General features: G+C 43.3%; 1 protein-coding gene across 1 annotated transcript in view; it reads left to right on the top strand.

The window, feature by feature from the left end:
- Positions 1 to 7616, top strand: part of PLAA (phospholipase A2 activating protein) — a 34341-nt gene extending 26725 nt beyond the window's left edge. Inside the window, 2 exon segments of the mRNA XM_075067466.1 lie at positions 1104 to 1268; positions 6879 to 7616. Coding sequence (XP_074923567.1) covers positions 1104 to 1268; positions 6879 to 7444 — 731 coding nt within the window. The 3' untranslated portion in view covers positions 7445 to 7616.
- Positions 7617 to 12413: the final 4797 nt, after the last annotated feature.

Here is a 12413-nt window from a genome sequence, read left to right as displayed (position 1 = left end):
GAACCCCCAACTAAAAATTTAATATAGGTTTTTTTTTCAAGATAAACCATCAACCCGTCCTTCCAGAACTTCCCATTAATTATCTGCTACGAATATGACAAGAAAGGGTAGCAGGAATTGAAGTGGTACTCCTGCTTGTACTTTTCTATAGAACTGGAATTTGTGACCTTTGGTAGGCATATGTGCATCAGTGGGTCAACTTTGTGGCAAACTGTAAAATTTTGGAATATATTATATATAATAAACATTTTGTCCTTAAATTAGCATAGTTGAAACTAATTTTAGTTTCAAAGGCTTTTTGAATCATAAGGTGTTTACATGTTCCTTGGCACTTAACAAGCAAGTATGGATATTAAGATGATTTCAGTAATTTCTGAACACGTCTTGACTCATTTTAACTTTGAATTACCCAGCCTTCCCATACTTTAGCTACCCTGATAATCAAAAAGTAAGGGAGGGAGTAGGGGGATCAGCTATAAACACTCAAAATCAATTTGTTGTGATATGATCTTTTACCACCTTCAGCTGACATATTTCAGTACTTTATAGATGTGAGTTCAAAATCTCCCCCCCCTTTTTAAAACACTTTATTGACTTTTGAAAATTTGCAACAGTGTTACTTCTGTAACCAGCTCTTTCTTGAACATTCTTGAGTGTGTAATGTCGTCTCCTAATGAGAAGTGCTAAATGATAAAATATGAACTAATATTATTGATGTATTTTTATAACTTAAGCTTAGGAAGTTCAGACTTCTCTGGGACAAGAGTTTTCTAGAGATACTGTGGATCATGGAATGTTGTGACTAGAGCAGGGAATCAAGGATCCAGATTTTGGGATTGTACCTCAGCTTTGCTGGGTGATCGTGGAAATGACGATCATGAAAAATAGCCACTTGTGAAAAACTGAATTTGAAAGGTTGTTGTGAAGTCAAGCAAAATAACAATTTCTGTTCAAAAATCTACAGAACAAAAGTTGTGAAAATAGTGGGGGCTCAATGTTTCTAAAATGCTTTGAGATTCTTTGGAAAGTGCTTTGTAAGTATTTTTCAGGTGGTGAAAATCTACTGGCACAGACTAACCTTTTGGGGTTTTTTGATTGCACAGGTAAACTAAAGGAACTTAATGGAAATGCACCTGAAGAACAAAAGCTAACTGAAGATGATCTGATACTCCTAGAAAAATTACTCTTTGTAACATGTAATACCTCTTTAGAAACACCAACAGCACAACAACTTCAAACTTTGTGGAAAGCCATTAACTGGCCAGAAGGTATGAAATAAACACATTATATGGATGGGCAGGAGATAATTGGGAAGCTCCTCTTCATCTATCCCTTCCTTTGAGTTGTTCCTCCACAGTGTATCTGTTCCCTCCAAATATTCATCCATAATTATTTGAGGAAGGAAAGTAATTAACTTTGCATTATGGTGCCTTAAATTTTTCACAATTGTTTCACTTAAAAGCATGCCATTCTGCCATTGTTTAAACCCAGATGTTTGAAGCTACTCTGTAAACCTCTAGAACTGCACTGAATGCATCTTAGGAGCTCATTGGACTAAGCTGAAACTGGCCAACTGGAAGTGATTAGGTGTACCAATATCTGAGTCGGTCCCCAGCCTGTAGCAGTGCATGGGATTCTTCCATCCTAACTGCAGGACTCTGCATTTGTCCATGCTGAACCTCATTAGATTTCTTTTGGCCAATCCTCCAATTTGTCTAGGTCACTCTGGACCCTATCCCTACCGTTCATTATATCTACTTCTCCCACCATCTTAGTATCATCCACGAACTTGCTGAGGGTGCAATCCATCCTATTATCCAGATCATTAATGAAGATGTTGAACAAAACCGGAGCCAGGACTGACCCCTGGGGCACTCCGTTTGATACTGGCTGCCAACTAGACATCAAGCTGTTGATCACTACCCATTGAACCCAACGATCTAGCCAGCTTTCTGTCCACCTTATAGTCCATTCATTCAATCCATACTACTTTAACTTGCTGGCAAGAACACTGTGGGAGACCATATCAAAAGCTTTGCTAAAATCGAGGTATATCATGTCCACTGCTTTCCCCATATCTACAGAGGCAGTTTTCTCATCATAGAAGGCAATCAGGTTGGTCAGGCATGACTTGCCCTTGGTGAATCCATGTTGACTGTTTCTGATCATCTTCCTCTCTTCCAAGTGGTTCAAAATGGATTCCTTGAGGACCTGCTCCATGATTTTTCTGGGGACTGAGGTGAGGCTGATCAGTCTGTAGTTAACTTTTTTAAAGATGGGCACTATATTTGTCTCTTTCTCCAATTGTCTGGGACCTCCCCCGCTCGCCACGAATTTTCAAAGATAAAGGCCAGTGGCTCTGCAGTCACATCAGCCAACTCCCTCAAACCCCTCGGATGCATTGCATCCAGTCCCATGGACTTGTGCATATCTAGCTTTCTAAATTGTCCTTAGCCTATTCTTTCACCACTGAGGGCTGCTCACCTCCTCCTCATACTGTGCTTCCCAGTGCAGCAGTCTGGGAACTGACCTTGTCTCTGAAGACCGAGGCAGAAAAAGCATTGAGTACTTCAGCTTTTTCCACGTCATCTGTTGCTAGGTTGCCTCCCCCATTCAGCAAATATCCCACACTTTCCCTGACCACCTTCTTGTTGCTAACATACCGGTAGAAACCCTTCTTGTTACCCTTCACATCCCTTGCTAGCTGCAACTCCAATTGTGCTTTGGCCTTCCTGATTACACCCCTCATGCTCGAGTAATATTGCTATACTTCCCCCTAATCATCTGTCCCAAGTTTCCACTTCTTATAAGCTTCCTTTTTGTGTTTAAGCTCACCGAAGATTTTTCTGTTAAGCCAAGCTGGTCATCCGCTATATTTGCTATTCTTTCTACACATCAGGAGGGTTTGTTCCTGTGTCCATAATAAGGCTTCTTTAAAATACAGCTAGCTCTCCTGGACTCCTCCCCCCACTCATTTTAGCCTCACAGAGGATCCTGCCCATCAGTTCCCTGAAGGAGTCCAAGTCTGCTTTTCTGAAGTCCAGAGTCCCTATTCTGCTGCTCTCCTTTCTTCCTTTTGTCAGGATCCTGAAGTCGACCATCTCATGGTTGTTGTTGCCCAGGTTGCCACCCACTTCTTCAACAATTCTTCCCTGTTCGTGAGCAGCAGGTCAAGAGTTGCATGGCCCCTAGTTGGTGCCTCCAGCCTTTGCCCCAGGAAGTTGTCTCCAACACTCTCCAAAAACTTCCTGGATTATCTATGCGCTGCTGTATTGCTCTCCCAGCAGATGTCAACGTGATTGAAGTCCCCCTGAGAACTAGGGCCTGTGATCTGGAAACTTTTCTTGTCCGAAGAAAGCCTTCTCTACCTCCACCTCCTTGTCATGGTGGGTGTCTGTTATGGATCACCAGACATCACTCTTGGTGCTTTCGCCTTTAAACTTAACCCAAAGACTCAACAGACTTTTCTCCAGATTCTTGCTGGAGCTCTGAGCAATCATACTGCTCTTTTACATACAGTGCAACTTGTCCCCTTTTTCTCCCTTGTCTGTCTTTCCTGAACAGTTTATACCCATCCATAACAGTGCTCCAGTCATGTGAGTTACCCCACCAAGTCTGTTCTTTCAATCACATCATAGTTCCTTGACTGTGCCAGAACTTACAATTCTTCCTGCTTGTTTCCCAGGCTTCTTGCATTCGTGTACAGGCACCTAAGATAACTAGCTGATTGCCCTACTTTCTCAGTGTGAATCAAGAGGCCTCCCGTTGCACCCCCCTCCTTGTGTTTCCTCCTGGGATCCCCGATTACCTCAGTGCTTAGGTCTCCATCCCCTAGTGAACCTAGTTTAAAGCCCTCCTCGCTAGATTAGCAAGTCTGCCTGTGAAGATGCTCTTCCCTCTCTTCGTTAGGTGGATCCCATCTTTTCCTAGCAATTCTTCCTGGAACAACATTCCATGGTCAAAGAATCAACGAATCTCCAACACCACCTGCGTAACCACGCATTTTCTTCCACGACACGATGATCCCTACCTGGGCCTTTTCCTTCAACAGGGAAGATGAACGAGAACACTACCTGTGCCTCAAACTCCTTTATCATTCTTCTCAGAGCCATATAGTCTGCAGTGACCCCCTCAAGGTCATTCTTGGCAGTATCATTGGCATCCGGGTGGAGAAGTGGGAAGGGGTAGCGGTCCGAGGACTTGATCAGTCTTGGCTGAAGCTCCGTCACATCCTGAATTCTAGCTCCGGGCAAGCAGCACACTTCCTGAGTTTCCCGGTCTGGACGGAAGATGGATAACTCCATCCCCCTTAGGAAGGAGTCCCCAATCACTACCACACCTGTTTCTTCCTCTTGGGAATGGTGGTCGTGGAACTCCCCTTCCCTAGGACAATGCAACCCATGCTTTCTGGTCGATGGGGTCTCCTTCTGATCCCTTCCCTGAGATGACTCTTCCAAACCATTCTTTGCCATAGTACCTGTGCAGAGAGTCTGAAAATGGTGGTGGTTTTTTTTCTTCTATCTGCATTGGGGGTACATGGGTTCTCCCTTTTCTTCTTCTGGAAGTCACATGCTGCCAATTTTCTTCCCCGTTCTGCACTGCCCTTTCAGATTCCTCAGCATGCTGTGCCTGCAGTACCAAACACTGACTTCTATACAGAAAGTCTTCTTTATCTCTGATGCAACGCGGGGTTGATACTTGGGTCTGTAGACCTTTTAACCTTCTCTTCCAATATGGAGACCAGCTTGTACTTATACAGACAAAGTCATTTCTATCCTCTGGGAGAAAGACAAACATGGCACATCCTCTGCAGGTCACAACAGCTGATCGCTCACTATCCATATTGTCTTCCTTCTAAGAGCCTCTTCAGATGTTGTATTTACTGCTCACAGAAGCCTGAAAGGTAAAAATTCTGTGGGAAATCTCCCCAGGCAAACTGCCTCTGTTTTGCTTCTCCTCTGTTCATAGCTCATTCGGTTCCCAATTGGCTGCTTTTCTGTAAGGCTGCTGGCTCAAAGCAGTTGCCCTGGCTCAAAGCCTTCCCTCCAATGAACCACTCAAGGCCCACCTGGAACAAATCACTGCCAATTCACACTTTTCAAACAAACAACCACATGGTCAAACAGTGCCTGCAGCTAGTACCAGTCAAACAAATGGGCACAGCAGACAGACACTCGGATATTCGCCGCACCAGTTCACAAAACCACCCCCTAATGTGGCACTCACCCTAGTGGAGAGTGGCCCTTTAGTCAGGTTGAGATTTATAGCCTGTGTAAATCAATTGGGTGCACTGTGTATGCTGAACTCAGAGGATACTGAATTTAAAATTTAACTTTATATCAAGCTAATGCTAACATGATGTTTTAAGTAGAAAACTAACTTTTTAAAACAATTAAATCACATTTAAGAGATTTAATATGAATTTGTTTACGTTAGGTAAATCATTCATAGCAGTTGTGAAACACAGCAGTTAACTATACTATAGTCTATAGAGATGTGGGAGATCAGTGCTGACACCTACATGTTTCTAGTGCTTTTACGGGTATACAGTCTCTTCATTCCTAAGAGCCTGTATGCCTGTGAGAACAGCTGCATATGAGGAGGAGGACCAGGTGCAGCTGATGGTTTTAAAAAAAGTAAATAAATAAAAAAAAGAGCCCTGCTGCTAAAAAGGTAAAGAACAGGATCCATCAGTGGGACTGGAGCTGTCAGCCACCAGAGAGGGAAGAATGTCCAGGGGAAGATGAAACTGGGCAGCATATCCAGGAAATTAACTGCCTGGACTTCTTAGCACTTTAGACATCTTGTTCAGGGGCGTGTGGGTGCAGGGAAGTGTCTGGGGGAGAGGAGGAGATTTTGGGGGCAGGAAAGCATGTATAGGAGAGAAAAAGGAACAGAATAGATGTTTTCGGGAATTTTAAAATGAAGATCAGTAGCTCACAGCACAATGAAAGGGACTGTGCCAACTTAAAAATCACATTTCTGCCTGAAATCTTTCACCATCTGTTACAAATAACACCCAAGATTATCCTAACAGCCTACTAGGGCTGGAGGGGGAAGAGGAATGTCCTTTTAAAGTTATATATTTGTCTGCCATTTGTATATAGCCTGTTTTGGTAGTGTCAGTTTCCCTTGTTCAATGTTTGCTGTTTTTGTTTTTTGTTTAAGTAGTTCTATAGCCACAAATATTTGTGTATGAGCTAGAACGCAGATGTAGTACCTGAAACTATTCATATTTTAAGCTGGCTTTAGAAATACAGACTAGGTTTCAAATTGATGGCATTCTTTCCATTTTTTTTTTTTTAAATTGGATAAAAACATATTATAGTGTGGGCATCTGAAAATACACTAAATATTTTCCTTTTCCATGTAGACAGTTGCTGTAGTGGTCACAAAGACATTATGAGATCTGGAATGGGAGGTTGCCCATGATATGCTTGCTATTTAGATGTGGGCTACATTGAAAAAAGTTAACACCTTTGAAACAGCTGTGTTGGATGTGAAGTATCTGTCTTCTCAATGTTGTCACACTGAATTCTTTGGACATGATAGTTTACAAGTGTCTTGGAAGCACTATGACTGTATCTGAAGTTAATACCCATGGCAGCAAAGTTTCTCTGGTAGACATCTGAAACTTTTTGTACAATTGAGGCTGTGTACACAATTTTGGTTTTGATATGAATTTCTGCATATTTGTGTACTTGTGGTTTAGGCACTTGGGGTCTATCTGAATCTTAACTGTTCTCTGTATGTTCCTTTTATAGTACTCATTTCAAAAGCAGGAGTACAGATCTGCACATATAAGGAATGCTCTCCAGAGTTCTTACAGACAATGCAATATCTGTGTAATGCATTAAAATATTTTTCTTGTCTCTTAGATATTGTCTTTCCAGCATTAGACATTCTTCGACTATCTATCAGGAATCCCAGCGTGAATCAGAATTTCTGCAGTGAAAAGGATAGCATACAATTCAGCAGCCATCTCCTAAAATTTCTGAATTGTAACGGAAAGCAGGCAAACCAATTACTGGCACTTAGAACTCTTTGCAATTGTTTTGTCAGCCAGACAGGCCAGAGGCTCATGATGTCACAGAGGGACACAATAATGTCACATGCAATAGAACTGAAATTGGGCGGCAATAAGAACATTCACATCGCACTGGCCACATTGACATTGAACTATGCTGTTTGGTTACATAAAGTTAATAACATTGAGGGAAAAGCTCAGTGTTTGTCAGTAATCAGCACTGTCATAGAAGTTGTTCAAGACCTTGAAGCCATTTTTAGACTGCTTGTGGCTCTTGGGACGCTAATCAGTGACGATACAAATGCTGTGCAATTAGCCAAGTCTCTAGGAGTTGACTCTCAAATTAAAAAATATGCCTCTGTATCAGAACCAGCTAAAGTAAGTGAATGCTGTAGGTTTGTCCTCAATCTTCTGTAACTTTTTTTAGCACTTGGGCAACTAGGAATATGTAGTGAAATATTTTTTTTTTTCATATTTTACATGACTGAATATAACTGAAAAAATACTGTGGGAGAATTACAAATTTGATGAAGATCTAACTGGTTATGAGTGGAACAACCTAATAAAAACTTTTTGCACTGATTGTAAATTATGTTTTACTGTCTGGGATACATGAGATGCTGGTATGAACTATACTGTCTTGAGTGATGAGCTCATTAAATTTGTCAAGCTAAACAGGGTCAAATCAGGTCAGTACTTGGAAGGAAAACATAGGAAGAAAAAAAGCAAGGAAACGTTGATTCAGTATGTGTCAGTCTCTTTAGAATCAGCACTGAAAATAGTACTTCAGCATGATGCTGGGAAGCATTGTGCCTGTTGTTGGTGCTGTTTGCCAACAGACACAACCTAAGATTCTGGTCATATGTGACTGTTAAAGGTTTGATGGTACTTGTCAGAGTTGAGGTCTGAACTTGGCCAGAATCCTGAGATTAACTTTAATAATTGCATTCTGCCTACTTAAATTTCCCTTGTAGTTTTCTTCACTTCCTTAAACTGTTGAATGTGGTGTTGCTGTACATGGTTAAAAGCGGCAGCATGTTAACCCTGGTGAGGTGAGGGAGGAAGCTCTTTGGGGGCTGAAAATGTCTGTAAGTGACATTTGAGCTTACTCACTGTGAGTGATTTGGTGATACGAGAGACCACCTTCATGTTATGTTTGTGTAACAGTTTAAATCTTTGATGCTACGAAGGCTTACATGTGCTTAATTCTGTGCTCAGGAATAGCTCTACTGACTACCTGTGCATAAAGTTCAGCAGTATGTCTTTCTAGGATCAGAAGTTTGTGAAGCTCTGTGGAATCCTTCAGAATGAAAGAAGCTATACTCATTATAAGAGTGCAGTATAAAATAGCAAATGATATACCCAGACTTTAAGGTGGAGTGATGCAATTAAAAATAAAAACGGCTGGGGAATTGGGCTCTGCCTCTGCTTCTTGTCCTGCCTGCATAGTTCTCTGTTCCAAGGACTGGGAAGCACTACTCATAAGGTCTGCAAAGCAGGCTCCTTGGCCACTTCAAATGCTGCTTCCTTATCGTGGTACTGAGCCGAAGATGTTGGGTTCTCAACATTCTGCTGAATTTTTCAGATTCCTAAATGAGTTTAGGAGCCTGGCTCAAAATCTTTTACTGAAAATCTTTGCCCTAGGCTCTTCCCTTTGTGTTTCATCTGTCCTGGGTCAAAATCAGTGAGAGGCTGTCACAGTGGGGGAGGGGTTGTCCAGGCATCAGAACACTGTTATGGACAACAGATTAGCCTTTCACTGTTTCCTTGCGAAAAGGAAATTGTCTTGAGAAATTGCCCTCAAGGAACACTGGGAGCAAGAACAGCTTTCTTAAACTCGGGTTAAGTGCCCAGATACCACTGAATTTCCATAGGATTTGGTTGCTTCCCACCACTTTTTTGAAAATCCTAGCCTTAAACTTTAAGCTCTTCAGGACAGACTCTCTTCCTGTGTTTGAGCACAGCATTTGTAGAATTGGGTAGACGGAGAGGGATAAGGATTATAGAAACAGCCCTGGTTTCTGTTTTAAGTATTTTATATGGTCCCCATCACAGCATTTTCTGATTGCCACACAGTCTTTAATGTTGTTGTTTTCACACCACCACTCATATTAGGGCACTGTTGTTATCCTATTTTACAGATGGAAAACTCGGGTACAGAGAAGATATGTGACTTGTCCAAGCTCTCAGGAAGTCTGTGGTAGAGCATGAAAGCGAACACGGGTCTCCTAAATCCTAGGCTAGTGCCCTAACCACTGGACCCTCTTCCTCTCCAGCAGGTGTGCTCCTAGGTGATTTGGGTCCAGCAGCAGTGAGTTGCTAGCTGACTTCATATGAGACCTTAGGAAAGTCACTTATGCCCAGATCTTCAGGTATTTAGGTGCCTAGTGCCTATGATTTCAGAAGGAGCTGGGTGCTTAAATACCTTTGTCAATCTGGGCCCTAATCTCTCTCTCGCTTTCTCTGTATGTAAAATAGGGATAATGGTATCCTCTGAGATCTTAAAATGAAAAGGGGTTATGTAGAGCTAAGGTTTTGGGACCGATCTTATTTAACCTATTTATTACTGACCTTGGCACAAAGAGCGGGAATGTGTTAATAAAGTTTGCGGATGACACGAAGCTGGGGGGTATTGCTAACACGGAGAAGGACCGGGATACTATTCAGGAAGATCTGGACCACCTTGTACACTGGAGTAATAGTAATAGGATGAAATATAATAGTGAAAAGTGCAAGGTCATGCACTTAGGGATTAATAATAAGAATTTTAGATATACGTTGGGGACGCATCAGTTGGAAACGACGGAGGAGGAGAAGGACCTTGGGGTATTGGTTGATAGCAGGATGACTATGAGCCGCCAATGCGATATGGCTGTTAAAAAAGCAAATGCGGTTTTAGGATGCATCAGGCGAGGTATTTCCAGCAAGGAGAAGGAGGTGTTAGTGCCGTTATATACGGCGCTGGTGAGACCCCACCTGGAATATTGTGTGCAGTTCTGGTGTCCCATGTTTAAGAAGGATGAATTCAAACTGGAACAGGTTCAGAGACGGGCTACTAGGATGATCCGAGGAATGGAAAATCTGCCTTATGAAAGGAGACTTAAAGAGCTTGGCTTGTTTAGCCTGGCCAAAAGAAGGCTCCGGGGGGATATGCTTGCTCTATATAAATATATCAGGGGGATTAACGTTAGGGAGGGAGAGGAATTATTTAAGTTTAGTACTAATGTAGGCACGAGGACGAATGGGTACAAACTGGATATTAGGAAGTTTAGACTTGAAATTAGACGAAGGTTTCTAACCATTAGGGGAGTGAAGTTCTGGAACAGCCTTCCGAGGGAAGTAGTGGGGGCAAAAGACTTATCTGGCTTTAAGACTAAGCTTGATAAGTATATGGAGGGGATGTTATGATGGGATAGTTTAATTTGGGCAATTGATCTTGGATTATCGGCAGATAAGTTTGCTCAATGGTCTGCGAGGGGATGTTGGATGGGATGGGAACTGAGTTACTGCAGAGAATTCTTTCCTGGGTGCTGGCTGGTGAGTCTTGCCCACATGCTCAGGGTTTAGCTGATCGCCATATTTGGGGTCGGGAAGGAATTTTCCTCCAGGGCGGATTGGCAGGGGCCCTGGAGGTTTTTCGCCTTCCTCTGCAGCGTGGGGCATGGGTCGCTTGCTGGTGGATTCCCTGCAGCTTGAGGTCTTCAAATCTCAATTTTGAGGATTTCAATAACTCAGTCATGGGTTCGGGGTTGTTATAAATGTGTATGGGCAGGGTTTTGTGGCCTGCCTTGTGCAGGAGGTCAGACTAGATGATCATATTGGTCCCTTCTGACCTATGAGTCTATGAGTCTAAGTATTATGAGACAACAAGGAGTCCTTGTGGCACCTTAGAGCCTAACAAATTTATTTGGGCATAAGCTTTCGTGTGCTATAACCCACTTCATCAGATGCATGAAGTGAAAATACAGTAGGCAGGTATAAATATACAGCACCATGAAAAGATGGGAGTTGCCTTACCTAGTGTGGGGGTCAGTGCTAACAAGGCCAATTCAGTCAAGGTGGATGTGGCCTATTCCCAGCACTTGCCAAGAAGTTTTTGGAAAAGTGTGTTTGGGAATGGGCCACATCCACCCTCTTTGAACTGGCCTCATTAGCACTACAAAAAGTAATTTCCCCTCTGTTGATATTCACCCCTTTTTGTCAGCTGATGGGAATGGGCCACATCCACCCTGATTGAATTGGCCTAGTTAGCATTGACATACACACCCTTACACTTGATAAGGCAACTCCCCTCTTTTCATGTGCTGTATATTTATACCTGCCTACTGAATTTTTCACTCCGTGCATCTGATGAAGTGGGCTGTAGCCCACACAAGCTTGTGCCCAAATAAATATGTTAGGCTTTAAGGTGCCACAAGGAATCCTCATTGTTTTGCTGATACAGACTAACACAGCTACCACTCTGAAACCTGTTAGAGACAGTTGACTCTCATCCATACCAATCTCAACCAGATGCCGGATAAAGCAGTCAGTCATGCTGTTTATTTGAAAGAGAGGGAAATCTAAACTTAGAGAGAAACCTTGATGGAACTTTGCAGTGTTATCCTATAGAATCCCGTTTCATGATAGAATAATTGTACAGGTGCTATCTCTTCTATAAACCATAATAATTTGATACAGTAATCTGTAAGGATCTCTCTTGTAAACGTTTTGAACAGTCGACTGCATCTTGGCTTCAACTGCATTGAGCCTCACTAAACGTTCACCAGGCCCCTCTCTTTGTTAGTGTCATCTCATCAACTCAGGCACTGACTCAGTCAAGACAGCTTCATCCTATATATTGCTGCATACTATGAATAAGGGTAAGATTTAGTCACAGATTGCGTGACTTTGTCCCACTGCCCAGCACCTGGGGTTGGAACTCGGACCATGCACTCCCTTGCCCCGGAGCCAGGTGCCCCTGTGCCGTGGCCGGGACCACACATTCCCCTGCCCCGCAGCTGGGCCTGGAGCTGGGGCCGCGTGCTGCTGCACCGTGGCCAGGACCACGTGCTCTTCTGCCCTGCAGCTGGGCCAGGAGCCGTGGCCGCATGCCCCTGCGCCATGGCCAGGACCGTGTGCGCTGCCCCTCAGCTGGTGCTGCATGCCCCTGCTCTGTGACTGCCCTTGGTGAATCCATGTGGACTGTTTCTGATCACCTTCCTCTCTTCCAAATGCTTCACAATGGATTCCTTGTGCTCCATGATTTTTCTGGGGACTGAGGTGAGGCTGACTGGTCTGTAGTTCCCTGGGGCTGTGCACTCCCCTCGCAGCTTCCCAAGGCCATACGCCTCCTTTGCCTGTGCTCAGGGCTGTGCGCCTGTGGCTGGGATTGGAGCTGGGACTG

This window comes from Chelonoidis abingdonii, chromosome 6, assembly GCF_003597395.2.
Source record: "Chelonoidis abingdonii isolate Lonesome George chromosome 6, CheloAbing_2.0, whole genome shotgun sequence".
NCBI lineage: Eukaryota > Metazoa > Chordata > Testudines > Testudinidae > Chelonoidis > Chelonoidis abingdonii.
Note: the sequence above shows the minus strand (reverse complement) of the source record. Positions and strands in the feature narration are given on the sequence as shown.